We start from the raw sequence: 20,606 nt of genomic DNA, 5'->3' as shown, positions 1-20,606 counted from the left end.
CGTTCAAATTACACAGAATTATTAAATTAGGGTTCCCAAGTTTTACTAAATAATTTACATCTATTTTTTATTTAACGGATTATTAAAATAATAGAATACATTTTGTAAAGAAACACAATATGCATTATATATACTTTACAGCATAAAATAAACAAATAAAAATGATAAAAATGTTTCTCACTGGAGATTTAATTGCATTTTACTTCAAGATAATCTAATAATACATTTCGTAAAATTAAAGTAACTTGACTACATAAATGCTACAATAAGAAATGAAGACAATGCTATAATTCTAAGAAATATCGTTTGAAAACAAAGGAACTGAATGCTATTGAGCGTATCACTTAATCCAAAGATCTTCAATTTAGCAGGCGTTCTTTTAATAAGCCCAAGGCACAATTATTTACTACAGTGAGAATTCAATTGATAAGAGAAAACACTTTTATAATAAAAGTTAAATTAATTAATTAATTATATACTTATTATGAATTTACTTACATTAAAAAAACTATTTTAAGCAATTGGAAAAAAAAATTGGAAACGCTTATTTATAAAGATAAAGTAAATGTTTTTTAAACATAGTAAAAGACACTGTTTGGCTCACAAAATATTATCTTTTTTACCAAAGCCTTTCAGCTCAATGTTTTCAAAATAATTAGCTTTCGCTAAGTGTATTTCTAGGCGAAAAATATTATATATTTTCAGTTTTGAAGAGATTTTACGTGTGTAAGTGTATAGAGGCGTGCATATTTCTTGCAAACTAAAAATTAGTATTAAAATGCAGCGTTGTGCTATTTTATTTCCATTTTACATCGCTTTAACATTAACTTTCGCGGAGGACGTTAGCTGTGAGTATTTTTTTTTATTTTTATTAAACAATATTTAAAAAATATTAACATTTAAACGTGTTTCAGTAATAGTAAAAAGACTAGGAAGGTCTCTATTATCTGTTAACAATTTAAAGATTGTTAACTACTCATAATTAGTAGCTTATGTAGCTGTGCATGCCGATGTTCAAATACTGGGTCAAGAAATGTTACTTAGTTTACACTCTACCTTCGACTCTCTAATCTGATTGGATTGTTGTCCCTTAGGATTTTAATTTTATTATTGATTGTTCTCGCAACCCTTGTGTCTATAATATCACCTGCGGAGTTTTCAACCCTTCGTTAAAAATGAACAGAGTGGTGGAAAGCCGCTTTATTTTGTTACTGTTAAAACAAAACACATAAGCAGGATTTTATATAATTATACAGGATATTATAGTACATAAACACAGTAGCATACCAAATATAAGTATATTTTGAATCTACACTTTGCTGGGTATCGCACCCATTTTTGTATTTTTATAAGGTTTCGTGTTAATGCTTTCTTTGTTTATAAGTTTTGTTACGAAGTGCAATATTTTATGGTGAGTATTGTTTTTATAGATCAAGCATGCGTCGATAAATACTCAAGAAAAGGCTATCAACCATGGCAGGAATGGTCGGATCATTACACTTGCCATCGTTATAGATGTGAAATACGTGATGGGAAATACTTCATAGCCGCTGTCGGGTAAATCTTAAAAAAGTAAAGTGAAGTGAATATCCCAAGGCAGGGAAAAAGTCCAGCATTTAAGGCTTTTTATACTTATTATTATTAGGGGAAAATGAAGGAATTTTGAGGGGTTTCTTATTATCCTCGCCGCAAAGATATGGTGGATATATATGTCCACCATAGTTCGCCAAAGTTTTTTAGCTATATGTCGTTCCCTAAAACTTTTTTCATTGAGCTGCACACGATGAAATAACCATAATATTTAGAAATGAAAAAGTGTTTCTACCCTTTCTCGCTTTATCTTCAGATCCGCGTCGTTTGTCCATGTATATATTATTAGAAGTAAAATAAGTATTATTCTATAATCATTTTTGTCTAATTCAGTTGCCGTAAGCCGAAAATACCAGAGAATGCTTTGGAATGTCACGAGTATATTGAAGATGAGAATGTTGGTATGTATTCATAGGATATTTTATTATTTTAAATCTCGAAGAAAACTAATGCATGTAATGTCTAAGGTACCACTCCCTTGATGGCTTTGACTTCTTTTAATTTAGAATTCCCGACGTGTTGTGCTCGATTGAGGTGCGTGGTGGAAGCTAACGGCGAACGAATTGTTCAAACTAGAGGCCAACCTGGCGAACTGTTCCCTGATAAGTGAGTTATTGTTTTTTTATACTATAACATTATTAAAAGTGAGTTATTGTTTTTATTAATATCATTTCATAGTCACCAGATAATGTTTAAATATATTTTAAAATTTGAAGTTTAATTGTTATTAAATTATTGTTAATAGGTAATTAAAATGTATTTCAATTCATTTTTTAGACCTTGGAAAGGACAACAGAATGAACCAAACCCAGCTGTAGTTGGCATGCCTAACATACAACAGAGCTCGGTGAGCGGGGAGCCTCAGGCGCAGTCTGCTCCTGGCATTTTCAACAGCAGAGGTGCTGGCAAGCCAAGTGAGATGCTTATAATAATTGATTATAGTTCTTTACGCAACAAGATAATGGCTGAGTAGATGAATAATATAATAAACGAGATTCTTAACGACGTGGAAGCAGATCTGATCCTGATAAATTGGGCGTAGACATCCCTACTCCTAATATTAGCTGAAAATTTGGTAGAAAAATAGGATCATTCATATTTTTAGAAAATAGGCATTGCTAGAATTATTTGAGAAACAGTATAACATATAAGTATGTCAGTTGAATAAAAAAATGCCTCATCAGTTTTTACTTATGTATCATCTATTGTATTTAATATACATAAAATATCATTTGAATCATATTCCATTAACGCGTATTGGAGTAGCGTGGTGGAATAAGCGTCAAACCTTTTGTAGAAGATAATGTGTACAGACTGTTAATTACTTTTCCTTTACATATTCCAAAAGATAATAAATTAAAAGTCTTATGTCCGATATTTTGATGCAATGTAGCTTTAAAACGTAATATTATGAGTGTTCAAGTTTAATCAAAACATATATTCTTTTAGTATACGAGTTACGTAAGCTTTAAAACTAAGGGTATACATAATTTACTGCTATGAACTCGAGCATTTATAAAGCATATATTTCATTAATCTAGCCAACGATATTCCCGACAGTGGATGGCAACGATATTAGTGGACGCAGATTCGTGGACCCGTACCCGAACCAGCAGATACAAGACTCGCCAAGAAAAAAGAGATCAACCATTTATCCTTTATTTAATAGAGAAACTGTCAAAGATGATCGCTCTTATCAACCCCATCAAGTTAAACTCCACGGTTATTCCCCTGAAAGATATACCTCATATTTTCCTAACACTGTCAAAAGCATATCAAGCTCTAAATTACACGTAAACATGTCTTGAAAAACGACCGATATATATTTTTTTATTTTTTAGAATCAATTATTAAATTAGTTGTAAGTGATATTAATGCAATTTTTTATTGTTTGTAATTTTGTTCTTGTTTATTTTAATAAAAAGTATTGTCTTATTTAATTATATAAGAAACTTATTTGACTCAATCCTTTATTTTTTCTTAAATTAAAAAATTGAACGCATTTTAAAATTTAGCAAATTTAATGTCATTAACAAAAACGACATTGACAATTTAAATTTTGACAGCGCTGACATAATAGTCAAGTCAATACTTCGATAGTTTAAATTGAAATGTAATTATTTGTGTTGGTTACAATAAAATAAATAATAAATATTATTAACAATGTTATATGAGATTATACAATAAATTAAATATTAATTTGTGTTGACTGTGCACGATGTTTGTGTGGATAAATGAACAATTTCGTATATTTAATTTATGATAAGATTTTACAACAGTTGGATAAGGAAAATCCTGCTTATTATATTGAAATACCAAAGTAATTTGAATGAAATATACAAAACAAATTGACAAAGCTTTGCATATTACGTAAAACATGAGCAGAATAGAAAATAACTGTCTCAAAATTGGAAAAAAGAAATAAAGTTCTAACATTCCAAATTTAAATTGTGGAAAAAAAATGGAACCACAGAAACCATTCGCTTGTACTCTACCGGATTGTGGAATGACATTTACGAATGAAGATCACTTACATGTTCATACAAAAAAACATGACATGGTACTTCAGTTGGGCATGGAACAGAAGGCAGCCTTCGTAGGTACATAATATTTAATTAGATTAATAAAAACTGTAGAAACATTGCTTGTACCCTCTGTGTAACTCCATTTAACTCCAAAGTTACCTTGGTTTTTTATAATGAAACAATTTCAGAAAACAAAGAATAATAAGTTAGTCAAACTATTATATATTCTTGTAACATAAAAGTTATCATAAAAATATATACAACTTATATCTTAAGTTAAATAACGAAAGATTTAACATAAATACAATATAAATATTATAATAAATAATTGATTTATATTTAGGCTTAAAGAATTTATTCTCAAAAAGACAGATTTACATGTGACACGCTTACATGAGAACAGCATGATATATGTAACAATAAAAATATTCGTCTTATAAGTAGGTACTTAGTTAACAGAATAGAATATAATTAAATCTTTGTATATATTTTAATCGCTATAAAAGTGGGTATTCTCTAAAATATTCTACTGGTGGTAGGGTTTTGTGCGAGCTCGTCTGGGTAGGTACCACCCACTCATCAGATATTCTACCGCAAAACAGCAGTACTTGGTATTGTTGTGTTCCGGTTTGAATTGTGAGTGAGCCAGTGTAATTACAGGCACAAGGGACATAAAATCTTAGTTCCCAAGGTTGGGGGCGCATTGGATATGTAAGCGATGGTTGACATTTCTTACAATGCCAATGTCTAAAGGCGTTGGTGACCACTTACCATCAGGTGGTCCATATGCTCATCCGCCTTCCTATTCTATATATAATATATATATTTTGAGAGTTGAGACTTAAACCTGTTAACTGAGTTTACATTTTTTATATAAGATGGTGATTTGTTATAAAGTTGTGCGCCGTCGAAAGTAATATTTTTTTTTGCAAATTTGGTTCTAATTTTTGGGAGAACTAATAAGCTCGGTCTACGGATGGTACATTTACTGCTTTGTTTTATGAACGTCAAATACTACGAATACAAGAATTATATACATAAAGTTGTTGTAGGTTCATAATGTTTGTTTCTTTTTAAAATGTAGTTGTTGATGTCAAGGGTTGATATCGAAAAAGTATTGTAATTATTTTATTTTGTTTTCTTTGTAGTTCTTGCAGTTTTGTTTTTCCAGTATTACCCCATATTTCTACTAAATACAATAAATGCGATTATACTAGAGAATTGTAGATGTTATACTTTATGTTTTTAGGTATGCATTTTGAAATATTTGTTAATGACCCAATTAAAGAAGAAAGTTTTTTATTTATGTACTCTACTTGATATTTAAAAGTTAAGTAATTGTCTATTCGTAAACCTTAATATTTATCACAGGTTTTCGGCTCGATTGGAAAATTGTCAACAGTTAATGGTCATGCGGTAGAATCATTTTATTTTTAGTTTTAAATACAACATAACAAGTTTTGGAAGCATTAATAGTTAAGAGATTATGATTGAACCATTTATGCAGAACATCTAGATCATGTTGAGCTTGAGAATCTATGTCATTTATGTTACTACCGAAATAAAATAAACGGGTGTCATCTGCGTACAAAGTCAGATGACCATTTAGTTTCAAAGTTACAATATCGTTTACATAAATTAAAAATAGAAGTGGTCCCAAAATTGAGTCCTGTGGGACTCCACAGGTGACAGGCAAAGGCAATTTTGACGATCTGCAATCTGTTTGTTAGGTACGATTTAACATTTCAAGTACCTTTGATACCTATGTTTTGAAGTTTGTTACGATGTCAAAGGCTTTTTTTTAGTCGATAAATACGCCCAGAGCTATGTTCATTTTATCTAGGTTCTGTCTTATTTTTGTTACTAAATCTACAGTTGCAGCAGTGGTGTTACTTCTAGCTCTAAAACCGTATTGACGTTCAGAGATGAAATCAAAAGAGTCCAAATACATTATTAAGCGGTTGCGAATTAACTTTTCTAAAATTTTTGAGAGAACGGGTAGCACAGATATTGGACGATAGTTTTCTGGGTCTGTTAAAGATCCAGATTTGTGTATAGATGTTATTTTTGCGATCTTTAATGAGTCTGGGAAATATTCCTTCAGACATAAGCTTGTTAAAATAGTGTGTCAGACATTTCGATATTAAATTACATAAACATTTTAATACTTTTGTGCTAATCTTATACCACTACTTGCTTTCGAATCTAGATCCCCTATCAGTCTTTCAATCTCACCGGAACTACACGGTTTGAATGTTAGAAGTTCATGATGTTTATTGATTGTATTAATCGGGTGTAGGATGTTGTGGTATTGTGTTGGTATTCTTTTTGCCAAGAGGGAAGAGGGAACCTTTGCGAAATTGTTGCGAAATGTTTGTTAAAAATGTTACAAATATCGTTTGTATCAGAAATTATTTTTGATTCTACTATTATTTTAGAGGGAGCACAACCTTGACTTATTTTATTACTACATAATTTGTTAACTTAGGTCCAGATCTTTTTTGGATTCTTTACGTTGCTTGTAAATAATTTGATATAGTATGAATCTTTTGTACTTTGTATCAACTTAGCTATTTCAGTTCTCTTTGAATAGAATTAATTTTTTATATACTCATTGTCAGGATTGTTTTTGTATTGCGTCCATAAAAATTTCCTTTGAATTATTCTGTCGACAATATCCTTGTTTATCCAATCGTCTCTTATGTTGCTTAGAATTTTGGTTTTTGTTTCTTTACAGTCAATAACATGTTGTTTTATTATAGTTTCAATTTCTGTATGGCTCTCGATTGAGTTAATCAATTGCGAGGACTCTAAGGAGCTGTACAACTTTGTGTAATCTACAGCTTCATAAGTGGTTCGTATTTATATTGGAGTTTTGGATTTATACAAATGAACATATATGTTTTTGTGATCTGATAATGATGAGTTAATAATAGCAACGGTGAAATTATTCGTGTGTAAATTTGTAATTACGTGGTCTATAATTGATTTTTTTGTACTAGAGTCTCTTGTGCAAGGTGATTTATTAATTTTGTTCAGCAGCCAATGTCCTGATTCTTGTATTATTTGTTTATATTCGGTTATTCGTTTGTTATTCTCCAATAGGTTGATATTAAAATCACCAAATACTATCGATCTTCTTCGTTGTTATAGTTGGCTGTCATAGTCTTTAAGAAATTGTTCAAATTTTGTATCACCAGGCTTGTAAACTAACCCAAAATCTACGGCGCATTGTTCAATGTGAACCCATAGGTAGTTGTTTCCACCTTGGTAAATTGAATTTATTAGTCTGGGCTGTAGACCATTTTGTACGTAAGCCGATACTCCACCTCCCCTAACGTCTGTCCTAAAATTATAGTAATGTGTATAGTGTTCTATCTGTAGCTGTGTCGCTTGATCTTCGGATGCTATCCAAGTTTCAAAGAGAAGGATGATATGGATGGTCGTTGGTATGGATTTTAAAATGCATTTTAATTCGTCTAGGTTGCTTTTTTTCTTAATACTGCGGGCATTTAAGTATAAGTCGGATAAACACGCACTTTTCAGTGCGTAATTCTCGATATTCATTTACTATTTGGTAATTTATAGTGTCAGTTGCATTTATATTTATTGTTGTTGATTGGAGTTTTTTGTAGGAGTTTTGACGATAGCCGGTGTTCCGTTCACGTATTTAATTGTTATATCGGTTTGGCCCTTGGATACACGTTCGTTTAACTCATTTTTTAAAAGTGTGTAGATTTTTTGATGCGTGGGGGGGTTTGGTCAGAAAATATTTTTAAATTGTTAGGCAATTTATTACGGCTCTTAAGAACTGACAATGCTGTCTCTGGCTTTTCAAAGCAAATAAAGACTTTATCTATCTATCTATCAATACGAATATTTCTCGGTTTTGGTATATCTGTAACTATCTGCTTCAATATTTTAAGTACTTCAGCCTCATCCTGAAAATTTCTCTCTTTCGTGTTACTAGAGTGGCTTTCAGCAACTCCCATAATAATTATATTATTTTTTCTCTTCTTGCGTTCTTGTACTTCGCGAATCAATTTTTCGTTTGTATATATGTCATTATTCTGGGTCATGGGAATCGGGCTCACTTTTAATTCCTGCATGTTGGTTTCTAGTGATTCTATTTTTTTATTTAATTTAGTTTCTAATTGAGTTAATTGAGATTTTACATTGTTGTGTTCTGACGATTTTATATCCTGTATTTCTGAGCTGATATTAGCTATGTTATTATCAAATGATTTTTTTATGTCGGTATGAGAAAACTTTAGATTAGAATTTTCTGTTTTTATTGTTCAAATAGATTAATTCATTTGAACCATCATTTGCGAATTAGTCGCAACATATATATTTTTTTATATAGTTGTAATGGAATAGGCGTTTGTTTTCCATCTCACCTGATGGAAAGTGTAGATGAAGATGAAGGTGGTATACGCCCATCCAAATAAAACCTGTTCACTCTACTCTTATTGTGATTATAATTCATCTCGTGCTTTACGGTGAAGGAAAACATCGTGAGGAAACCTGCATGTGTCTAATTTCACTGAAATTCTGCCACATGTGTATTCCACCAACCCGCATTGGAGCAGCGTGGTGGAATAAGCTCCAAACCTTCTCCTCAAAAAGAGGAGAGGAGGCCTTTAGCCCAGCAGTGGGACATTCACAGGCTGTTACGGTACGGTACTCTACTCTTAAAGGCTCCAGAGTTCAACTTATCAGGAAAAATAGACCCAGGCAGGTCGTTCCAAGCCTTGGCGACTCTCACCAAAAACGAGCTGTCAAACCGTTTAGTTCGACTTTTGGGTATGTCAACAACGTATGGATGAAACTTTTGCCTGCGCCTAGTAGTCCGATAAAGGAATGGAGATGGCTCAATCAGTTCGAAAAGAGCCTTCGAGCACTCTCCAAAGTGTATCCTATAAAAAACCGATAAGCTGGCAACTTGACGACGATGCTCAAGGGTGTGTAGTCTGCTATTTGAGAGCTTTTCGTTGTTAATTAACCAACGGGCTCTTCGGTCAATTGAGCCCAAAGCTTCCAGATGATATTTGGCTGCACCGTCCAAGAGGTGACTGCAGTACTCCATGCAGGATCGAACTTGGGCAGTGTAAAGATTAAGCAGCTGTTCAGAGCTGAAGTACCGCCGAACTTTTGAAAGAATTGATAATTTCTTGGACATCGCTTGTGCCATAGACTCAATTTGTTGACCAAAGTTGAGGTTAGAGGTAATGGTAATACCGAGAAGCCCTAGATGGTTAGTAATCGGTAAGGATACACTTTCGAAAGTGGGTGTTAAATCGAAACATTTTTTTTTTCACGGAGAAAAGACACGTCTGTGATTTGGAAGGGTTGAACTGGACAAGATCACCCCAACCTGACACCCACTGCAATGTCACGTTCACCCGTTCAATCATGGACTCTATGTTACTGGACTCTATAATATGTTTCCAGCAGTGTTGTAATGCGGGTTAATTCGCTGCGTATGAGTTTAATATCTTCCGAACATTGACATTCCCGATCAGCTGGTTGTTTTCGTTTACTGCGAAATGTTATTTGCGAGCCAGGAATATCCAAATGCAATTTTGATAGATCAGGTTGTGATCCACCACCAGTGGTTGTAGGAGGCGATCGTCTTACGCTCATTATTTATTAAATAATTCCAACCGGCAATCGCAATAAGTTTTAAAATACACCGTCAGTAAAGTATTAGCCGCTGTATGAACTTACGTGTATAAGCGTACGCGTCATTGCTGATTGCTAATGTAAGCGATGTTTAACATTTTTTACATTGCTAATGTCTAAGGGCGTTGGTGACCACTTACCATCAGGTGGCCCATGTGCTCGTCCACCTTCCTATTCTATAAAAAAAAGTCTCTTTAAATCTTTCTTGAATGCGAAAATCAAGTGTCAATAGAGCAGTTTTATGGGCTGCCTATATGGCTGCCTGAGATTTAAAGATGGCAGGTTTGATCTTGATCCTGATGGCAATTGCCGTCTCCTCTTCTAATATAAGCTGTATGCTTTATTACTAATATACCGTTCAATCGATAGCCATATCAGACAATTTATATACTTAAGCAGAATGTCTGTTGGATTTTACTGGTTTATAACCTTTCTAGATATAAAAAATGAGATAAAATAATAATAATAATATCCTGGGACATTATTCACACACGGCCATCTGATTCCAAATTAAGCAGAGCTTGTATGATGGAAACCAGACAACTGGTATTCTACATATACTACCTTTCTTTTGTAAATACATACTTATATAGATAATTACACCCAGACTCAGGACAAACAGGCATGTTCATGCACACAAATGTCTGTCCTGGGTGGGAATCGAACCCACAACCTTCGGCGTGAAAGGCAAGTATCTACCGATCACGCCAACCGGCTCATCAAAGTAAGATATATGAAAGTATGGACAATATGTCTGTGAAAATATGATTGTATAAAGTATAAAAAGACATTCTAAATAAATGTTTTTTTTCAAATTAGACTGGTGTATCTGAAAGTGCGTTCAAAAAAACAAACTAAATCTTCAATTTCATATATTGTTATTTATATAATGTGTATCTCGTTCGCAGCTGATCAAACTCCGACGCCAACCCGCTTCATCCGGAACTGTGAGGAGGTTGGACTCTTCCAAGATCTTCAAAATGTTAACCCATTCGATGAAGGCTTTAAGAGAGCTATGGAGACAAAGTTAGTGCTTAGATAATTAAAATTAAAATTTAATTAAGTACTTCTGAATATTTTGGTGATTTTGACCATGATTATCATAACTATTAATATATAAACAGGCAGAACAATGTAGAACTCGCCGCTAGATGGCGCTGCAGTACATAAATGTCTAAACTGTACATCTTTATGATAATAGATATATACACACTTAGGACAGCCGTCATGTTTTGCTGTTGTATATAATAAACATACATTTACAACACTAGGTCGCTCTTCCAGGCATGGTGTACTATCTCTGGAGGCAGGATCGTCGACAGAGGATGCTTTACACACTCCTCATCTCCTCTTTCCGCTGGAGCCAGGCGACTGTGCACTATATACCGCTAACAATCAACGCAACATCACAATTAGCAGGTATTATAATATCATATGTCAGAAGGCCAGACCGATTGTCCAAATTTTCTTTTAAAAAAATATCTAATTTTGATATAATATGATTGATGATAATATTTCCAAAACAACCCTTAATAGGTTTAGCTTGTGTGACAAAAGCTACCTGTTTAGCTATTGTAAGAACTCACGTAGTATCTCACTCGTGAATTGGTGAGAAACGATACGGTGATACGATATTTCGATTCGTGTATCCTTTAATGTCACATATCACGTATTTATGTTTCGCGATCGTTTGTAGTTAGTTTCGAATTTGTACTTATAGATTAGCGTAATAGATTGCTTTAGTAGCTTCTCAGAAGTTTAAATAAATGATGATAAAAATATTATTCAAACAATTAAAATATCTAGATCATCAAGTGACGAATCTGGCGCCGTCAAAGAATATGAAACTACAACTATTTCGAAACTAACGAACGAAGTCACAACGATAAGTAGAGTTGTCGGTAAAGATCCGACAGACAGAGCAAAGACAACAGACGACGTGTCTATAGTCAGTCACGAGGAGTTAGCTAAATGCAAAGACGGGGCTAGCGAAACATCAGTTTCATACACAAATAATGTTATAAATATACACAGCAATGTAGAAATAAGAAAATATAGCTTAGTTAATATAGACGCTAAAACGCCGACGGTTATATATTCAGATATCAAGGATTCACCGACTAAACATGTGACCGGGAAAAAAGACAAATTACCACCGATAATGAGTCAGAAGTCGCTGGATTTTGTCGTCGATAGTCTAACGTCGGATGTCTGTCGCGATAATGACGCCAAAAAGATATTTCAAAGTGACGTCATTAAATCTGATAATGTGAAAGAGAAGAAAGATGATTACGAAGTTATAATAAAACAACCGATTAATAAACGCGATAGGAGAAAAGATGTTGACGAAAACGAGACCACGATACAATATAACACTAAAGAGAAATTGAAGAAAGCGATTAAAAATAAATCAATTAAAAATACAACACCAAAGCAGATACCGAACGCAATTGTCCAAAATATAATACCAATAACTGCTGGAACTCTGATACCGGTCACTGTTTTGAATTCTCCGCTACCAATATTAGCGAGTCCGCTACAGAAAATACCGATAGTACCTCTACCTTCGACTGTTAAAACTAATTACAAATCTGTTAAGAGAAAAAAAAACGATAACATTAAAAGTGACGATGTTAAAACTAAAACGGATACAAATAAACTTGACGATTGGGACAAGGCTGATCTCGTTAAACGGAACGCTAGGCAGCTTCTAGAGAGTCGAAGCGCAGCTTCTAGGAGATACAGGTGAGTTTGTAGCCTATTATGTTTTGGGTAGGCTTAATGTGTCAGCGAAGCCGAGATGGCCTAGTAAGAACGCGTGAATCTTAACCGATGATCGTGGGTACAGACCCGGGGAAGCACCACTGAATTTTCATGTGCTTAGTTCGTGATTATAATTCATCTCATCGATGAAGGAAAACATTGTGAGGAAACCTGCATATGTCGAATTTCACTGAAATTCTGTCACATGTGTATTACACCAACCCGTATTGGAGAAGCGTGGTGGAATAAGCTCCAAACCTTCTCCTCTAAAAGAGAGAGAGAACATAGCCCAGCAGAGGGACATTCACAGCCTGTTACTATACTGTATCAGCACAGCTCATAGAAAATCCAATTCATCAGCACATTGCTAACAATTTTGGGAAGTAAGATGTTATTTTCCTTGTGCCTGTAGTTACATTTGCTCACTCACCCTTCAAGCTGCAACGCTACAATACTAGGTATTGTTATTTGGATATGGTGGATTATGTGATGAGAGGGTGATGAGAGGGTGATGAGAGGGTGATGAGAGGGTGATGAGAGGGTGATGAGAGGGTGATGAGAGGGTGGTACCTATCTTGACAGGCTTGAACGAAGCCCTACCACCAAGTACAGATAGTTGCGAGGTTATATAAACTATATAAGACCAAACCTATTTTATTTATTTCCAATTCATCTTTTCAATATAGAAGAAATAGAAATAGTTTTTTGTGTCTGAAATAAAAATATCGGACCACTAAACTATAACAAGATAATAGAAAAATACACAAAAGAAAATTTTAAAGTTTAAGTAAATAATAATAAGGTCTCGTATTCATTTTGTTTTGAATAGGCAAAAGTTAAAAGAGGCGATGCAAAAACAGAGCGAAGAGAACAGACACCTGCGGGAGGTCAATCAGAAGCTGAACGCTGAGAGGGCGGTCCTCAAGCAGATCATTACGCAGCATCTCAAGAACTGTCCCATTGGTGACGATTTAAGTATGTTTCTTAGTACGAAACGAAAGTTTTTTTTTTCTTTAATTTATTTCTCTGTCCTTTTTCGATATTCATTGTGTTACAAAATTAATGTGTCTGCCTGTAATTTGAAAATTTGATTGTAAAATTGTTGATAGATAGACTTGCCTTTCACGCCGAAGGTTGTGGGTTCGGTTCCCACCCAGGACTGACATTTGTGTGCATGAACATGTCTGTTTGTCCTGAGTCTGGGTGTAATTATCTATATAAGTATGTATTTACAAAAGAAAAGTAGTATATGTAGTATATCAGATGTCTGGTTTCCATAGCACAAGCTCTGATTAGTTTGGGATCAGATGGCCGTGTGTGAAGTGTCCCAGGATATTATTATTATTTTTTTATACAGTCGTAAACTATGTTTCAAATAATAACAATAATTTTAATTTCAGGAAATATTCAAGAGAAGTTACAACACGCCAGTAGTAATTCGAACACGACTGACATTTGAAATCCAATTAATTATTATTATTTATTTATTAATATTATACACCTTTATTTTTTAATACTTTGTACTGTTGAATAAAATTATTTAAAAAATCAATGTTGAGTTTTCTTTTATATAAAATAACCAGGCGGACTGTCAAAGGGACAACGTGATTGGTGCACTGTCACCACAGGTGCACTCTCTATTTCCTAACACTCATAATCCGATGGGACGGCAATCCGACACGACCGGAAAGAGTTCAAGCGCAGGACCAACGGCTTAAGGTGCTTTCCGAGGCACGGAAGTGTACACACTTCCAAATTCGACTCCGAGCTTCTACTGAGAATTTTTCTGACGAAAAAACTCAATAACTTTTCATTGGTCTGAACCGGGAATTGAATTCAGGACTTCCGGGTCAGCGGCCTCAAATCTAACTAGACCAACGAGGCAGTCAATGTCTTTAATAATCTGCCATTGAAATATAATAGCCGTAAGCCGAGATGGCCCTGTGGTAAGAACGCGTGAATCTTAACCGATGATCGTGGGTTCAAACCCGGGCAAGCACCACTGAATTTTCATGTGCTTAATTTGTGATTATAATTCATCTCGTGCTTTACGGTGAAGGAAAACATCGTGAGGAAGCCTGCATGTGTCTTAACTTCACTGAAATTCTGCCACATGTATTCCACCAACCCGCAATGGAGCAGCGTGATGGAATAAGCTCCAAACCTTCTCCTCAACAAGGGAGAGGAAGCTTTCAGCCCAGCAGTGGGAAGGAAGGGGCAGCATTCACAGGCTGTTACGGTTGCGGTATCATTAATAATTGAAATAGGCATTATTTTATTAAAATGGCGAATTTTGAAGGATTTGACGGACCGGTTGGCGTGGTTGGTAAATACTTGCCTTTCACGCCGAAGGTTGTGGGTTCGATTCCCGCCCAGGACAGATACGTGTCTACATGAACATGTTTGTTCGTCCTGGTCTGGGTGTAATTATCTATATAAGTATGTAATTACAAAAGAAAAGTAGGATATGTAGTATATCAGTTGTCTGGTTTCCATAGTACAAGCTCTGCTTAGTTTTGAATCAGGTGGCCGTGTGTGAATAAAGTCCCAGGATATTATTTTCGTGACAAACTGAATTGTACGCTGACAAAGCCACATAGATATATACGCAATAATTAAAACAAAAACGTTATATGTAAATTAATGCATGAATTCGTTTTAAATCAATCACAAAGTGTTGCAACAAACGATTTCACCGAGGTATACTGTTTTATATCGTACACACCGGAATTAGTTTTGTAAATTTCAAGATTTTGTACCACCTGATGGTAAGTGGTCACCACGACTATCCGTTCCATCGCCAATGCGCCACCAATCTTTGGCAACTAATATGTTATGTCTAGCCCTCGACACCATGACTAACACGCGTTTGTAGACCTTATAAAGAAAAGGTCGAGTATCGCTGGTTTAAGCTGTTGTTATTTTTTAATTCTCATAACCCCTCTTAGAAATGCTACCCAAATTTTTCATGATTTTATTTTGAATATTGAATATATTTCAATAAGGGAAAAATACAATAAATAAATTTAATAATTAATTTAAATCATTTAATAAGAAAGTACAAAATAAATGCCTGTAGAACATACATTTTTACATACATGAATGGAATAAATCTTAAAAATTATATTATTTACAAAACTACTATTATTTCGATATATTACAGTTTTAGTATAATATTACTACTAACTAATAAAAAACGAGTGTGCATACCGATATTTGTTATAATATAATAACCTATTTACATACGTAATTGTTAATAATATTAATAAAACAATAATAATAATAATGTCCTCTAGACCGATTTCGGCCACGGCGGGCAATCTCAAAAGAGATTAGCCAACTACGCAGGAGATATATAGCGCACAAGTGTGTGCGCAAACACAGGTGCACTCTCTATTCCCTAACTCTCATAATCTAGGAAAGAATTTAGGCGCAAGACCAAACGGCTTTACGTGCTTTCCGAGGCACGGGAGTGTACACACTTCCAACTTCCAGACTCCGGGCTACTACTGAGAATTTTCTGACAGAAAAACCCAATGACCTTTTTTATTGGCCCGAACTAGGAATTGAACCCAGGACCTTCGAGTCTGCGGCCTTACATCAAGCCACTAGACCAACGGGGCAGTCATTATATTACGTAATTGTTGTATATTATATAACCCACAGATAATATAATATATGATGTACTGACTGACCACGGCACCGTTTGTAATGAAAATTAGTCATCAGCTTACTGCTTAGGACATATAATAATAATAATGTCACACTTCCAACTTCCATATTCCGGGCTGCTACTGCGATTTTCGATAGAATAACACAATACCTACCTTTTTCGGCTTGAGCTTTGATTTGAGCCCGGGACCTCGGGGTCTGCGGCCTTACATCTAGCCACTGGACCAATGAGGCAGTCAGGACGTATATAGACTACATGGCCCCGTGGTTAAAACGAAAGAATCATACCCGATGCACCACTAAGCTTTCATGTGCACAATTTGTTTATAAATCACGGTTTCTTATCACTCATGCAATCTTTCTCGCCTGCATGATAGTGTAGAATGAATAATATCATTTATTAATATTATAAATACGCTTTCACGGTCAAACCATTTAATCGATTTCGATGAAATTTAGTATAAAAAACAAGATTTAACCTCACGGAAGGACATAGGTTACTTTTTTATACTTAACACTCGCACAAGTCGCCCCTCCCCCCCTCAATACGCGAGTTATAGCTAGTTCTCTATAAACATTCAGGAAGCATTAAATATAATTGATTGTCTGCCATCTTTGTGTGCAATTAAAACGAGTTGACTAACGATAGTTACGTTTGTGGTACGGCTGTGATTGTTTCAATGCTAATAAACTACATTTAAAGCGTCCTATTAATGTGACTTTTATATTTATATAAAACACTTTTAGGCAATGACATAATAAATATTAATTTTAAGTATGAACATTGAAAACTATTATAAATACTTATAAAATTATTCTTTATGATAAAACTAGTTATCGCTGAGGGGTAGGAGTTAGGTATTCTATATCCTTTCGTATACCTATGTACATATATACATGTAAAATTTCATGCTGATTCGTTGATTAGTAAAGGCGTGAAAGCGCAACAAAAAATAAACAAACTCACTTTCGTATACTCTCCAAACCTCAAAAAAAAGGGAGAGGAGCCCTTTAGCCCAGCAGTGGGGCATTCACAGGCTGGTACGGATCACTTTAGTATTTATAATATTACTTATGATGACGAAAAATAATTCAAAAAAAGGTACAAAATATACTTGTTTACAAAAAAAAAATGTCGAATGTCGACCAGACGACATTATAGTATTGAATAATTTTTCGTTATGTCATATTATGCTTGCAGAGATAATTTGAAACTTTTATAATGTTAAATCGAGCAAGCGCAAATATTCGTCATTAATGGTGCATTTACACGAGGCTAATAGCCGAGACAATCGACTAGAGGCGATCCACTACATCAAGCCAATCCATTGTAATAGGATTTCTAGCACAAAAAAGATGAAAGCCTCGATATAATACGTGTAAATTACATTGCATTTTTCATTTAATTTGCTTAATGTTTTGGCTTAGTGATTTTGAGTCGGTTATTGGCCTTGTGTATACGTACCATAATTCCAAATTATAAATCTATGCTGTTTGCAATTGGATCTTGGAGTCATTTCTTTCTTAATATATTTCTTGTCCTTGATAACATTGTGTCCACAATAATTAAATTGAAGGAATTATATTGTATCAACGTAGAAAAATACACGAGATTGATCAATCACAGCACCTTTCGTAAGACTTAAGATAATTAATCATTAAAAATTATGGAGAAACGTACAATTAAATACACACTTCAATCTACAGAACATTACCTCGCGTGATCGGATACGTATTAAGCTAAAATATTTATATATCCGTTTGTGTATATTTCTAATTTCACACGAATCGTATAAGTGCATTGTCTCATATACAATGGATACTAGTTACTTTTTTAATTTTATTAATATGTACAAAGCCTAATGTACTTACATTTAAATTAAAAAAAAACGACGTTTGTGTTGAATCTGTAGACATCTCAAAACTAATTTGATAGATTAAAAAAAAACACGTAGGAAAGCCATAGAAAACTCGTTAGTGTTGGTAATTAGTTAAAGTTTGTATATAAAATAATGAACATTGGTATATCCGTGTTACATACTCGTAGTTGCATTGCTTCATTAACTATAATTACTTTAACTTTCGTCCAGTCCTTTTCACGCTCAATTAATTATTCTGATTATTTTCACTAGACTCGTCTTTCGTATCTAAGTTTACATCTCGCTGTTTCTTTTTGAAATTAAATATTTTATCCAAATTTAACGTGTTTTGGTTGTATACCGTGATGTCGGACGCGTCCCCCCAGCTGACGGGAGTAACCCTGCTCGGCTCCTTCATCTCCTGTTTAAAATCTTGGACACTGATATCAACGACTCCTTCTTGGATTGGATTGAGAACAGCCTCCGATTGGACGCTGGGAGTCCTGATGTCCGCGTTGGAGACTCCTTCGGCGCATCTGTTCAAGAATGTCATCATTCTCTCCTTGTAAAACTCCGAACTCGTTTCGGTGTTCTGTTTCATTTTATTATTTTGATTTTTCAAATAAAATCCGTTGTCATTTTGAGCGAAGAATATCTTCTTTATCTTCCTACTAGGGTAGTTATCGATGAGATCTGGTTTTGGTATGAGTTTACTGTTGCGCGGCATTTTCTTCGTATTGTTACCTTTTATCGTTGTGACAACTGAAACGCAATTGCCGCGTCTCTCGTCGGCCTCTTTATAATTGTTCCTCATACCTTTATAAGATATTTTCACGCTCAGTATCGACCAGAGAAGTTCCAGAAATGCCGCAATCAATATATTTATCGATAGCACGCGTTTTGTAAATAATTTCGAATCCTCATATTTAAACTCTGTCGAATTTTTCGGTATCACGAAATGTGATTCGTTCCTATCTATAATTTCCGAATGTTTTATTATTAAAATCTCTTTGAATGGTATTTTGTCTTTATAGAAATCTGATATGTCCTCCTCGCTAGTTATTAACCAGACAATGATCATAATAAAGGAAATTGAAGAAAAAATAGTCGACAATATTGACATAACAAATAGCCATGTTATGTTCCTATCGACGTACCACCGAACGGATGCCAAAATAGAAGTAACGCCGGCGGCTAGAGCGAATACTGTGAGCAAAATCGGCGCTAGAATAAGTATAAACGTATTATTACTCGATTCTTCCGATATATCCGTTGAATTGTCCGTCCTTGTGTCGTTTTTAATTTGCACCCCGCCGTTCGGATTAACTAAAGCAAGGCAGGCGAGGAGAAACGCAGTAGACGCCAGTGCAATGTGAACCCAGGCAAGGCCGGACACTGTGGACGCAGAATATCTCCTCTCTGATGGATATAAATTCCTCGTGTCTGGTTTTGTTTTCACTTTAATTGTATATACGTCCTCCATTTTGTAGTTATAACATAACTTTAATTATATTTAAGCACAGCGCACAGCACTTCACTGACTGCTCATTGCATACCGTTAAAAATGTTTGAATTTGAGATAATCAATTTGCATGTCAAGGTGTTTTCGAAGTTTAACGTTTTTTCTTGTTGTTTGGTAATAGTTGTCAACCGCGAACGCGACTCGCGCGCATGTCATTTACCGGAGAACTGATGTGAAGTTGGCGTTAGTGATGCCAGTAGTAATCATGGCGGTTAAATTCCCCATTTAATTACAAATATTTACTAATTCGATTTAAAATTTTGTAACTAAATATATAACTAATAATGTATTTTTCAATTATAATTATTTTATACTCTTAATAATGAATAATAAAAATCCTTTTTCTATTACATTTCTCAACAAGTCTTCTATGTGCGGCATAGATTTCTTATAAATTATATCAATTTTCTCATTCAGACTGGTAAAAAATTATTTAAATTTTCTTTCCTTTTCTTACCCGATTTCTTGATCTTATTGATCAACTAATATATTCGACCCCTACATATATTATGGCATGCGCCCCTTCATGCTTATTTTAAATCCCAGTATATTTCTTTTGACATGTCCTTGTTTTTTAAAATAACCATTATTGACCGTTATAAAAAAGTACCTTTTTATATTAGCTAGTTGTAAAAGTTAAATGTCTTAATAGAATATAATAATTTATTTTTAATATATCACAATCTAAATGACTGAAGTATTTATCAAAATTAATATTTAATCACTAAAATTAGGGAATAATATTGTATAGGGCAACTTTAATCAGCCCATACAACTGCATCAGATAAAATTCAAACTAAATTTAAGCCTTATCTCAACGGTATACAGGTTTTTTTTTTAATTCTAATAATAAAATGTATTGCAAGCAATTTTCATATCTAATACGTTATAACAAGTGCGATATTAGTCTGTCATCTAATAAGATATTATTATTTAGCATCTATAGCGTATTGTGCGTTCATACAACATAAGCTATTGTTTCAATATACT

At 34.1% G+C, this 20,606-nt stretch overlaps 3 protein-coding genes across 3 annotated transcripts; 2 read left to right on the top strand and 1 right to left on the bottom strand.

The window, feature by feature from the left end:
• Nucleotides 1-711: 711 nt before the first annotated feature.
• On the top strand, nt 712-3,471 carry LOC126779300 (uncharacterized). Its single transcript, XM_050503295.1, has 6 exons — nt 712-848; nt 1,431-1,557; nt 1,924-1,991; nt 2,097-2,196; nt 2,368-2,504; nt 3,151-3,471. Exons 1-6 carry the CDS (start codon nt 779-781, stop codon nt 3,396-3,398), a joined length of 750 nt encoding a protein of 249 aa, XP_050359252.1. The 5' UTR covers nt 712-778; the 3' UTR covers nt 3,399-3,471.
• Nucleotides 3,472-3,754: 283 nt separating this feature from the next.
• Nucleotides 3,755-14,099, top strand: LOC126779285 (uncharacterized). Its single transcript, XM_050503272.1, has 6 exons — nt 3,755-4,190; nt 10,709-10,826; nt 11,085-11,219; nt 11,607-12,545; nt 13,393-13,538; nt 13,964-14,099. Exons 1-6 carry the CDS (start codon nt 4,052-4,054, stop codon nt 14,020-14,022), a joined length of 1,536 nt encoding a protein of 511 aa, XP_050359229.1. The 5' UTR covers nt 3,755-4,051; the 3' UTR covers nt 14,023-14,099.
• Nucleotides 14,100-15,596: 1,497 nt separating this feature from the next.
• Nucleotides 15,597-19,766, bottom strand: LOC126779291 (uncharacterized). Its single transcript, XM_050503281.1, has one exon. It carries the CDS (start codon nt 19,575-19,577, stop codon nt 18,342-18,344), a length of 1,236 nt encoding a protein of 411 aa, XP_050359238.1. The 5' UTR covers nt 19,578-19,766; the 3' UTR covers nt 15,597-18,341.
• Nucleotides 19,767-20,606: the final 840 nt, after the last annotated feature.

The sequence above is a fragment of the Nymphalis io genome, chromosome 28 (genome assembly GCF_905147045.1).
Source record: "Nymphalis io chromosome 28, ilAglIoxx1.1, whole genome shotgun sequence".
Classification (NCBI taxonomy): Eukaryota; Metazoa; Arthropoda; class Insecta; order Lepidoptera; family Nymphalidae; genus Nymphalis; species Nymphalis io.
The sequence above is the reverse complement of the archived record's forward strand: the minus strand, read 5'-3'. Positions and strand labels throughout refer to the sequence as shown.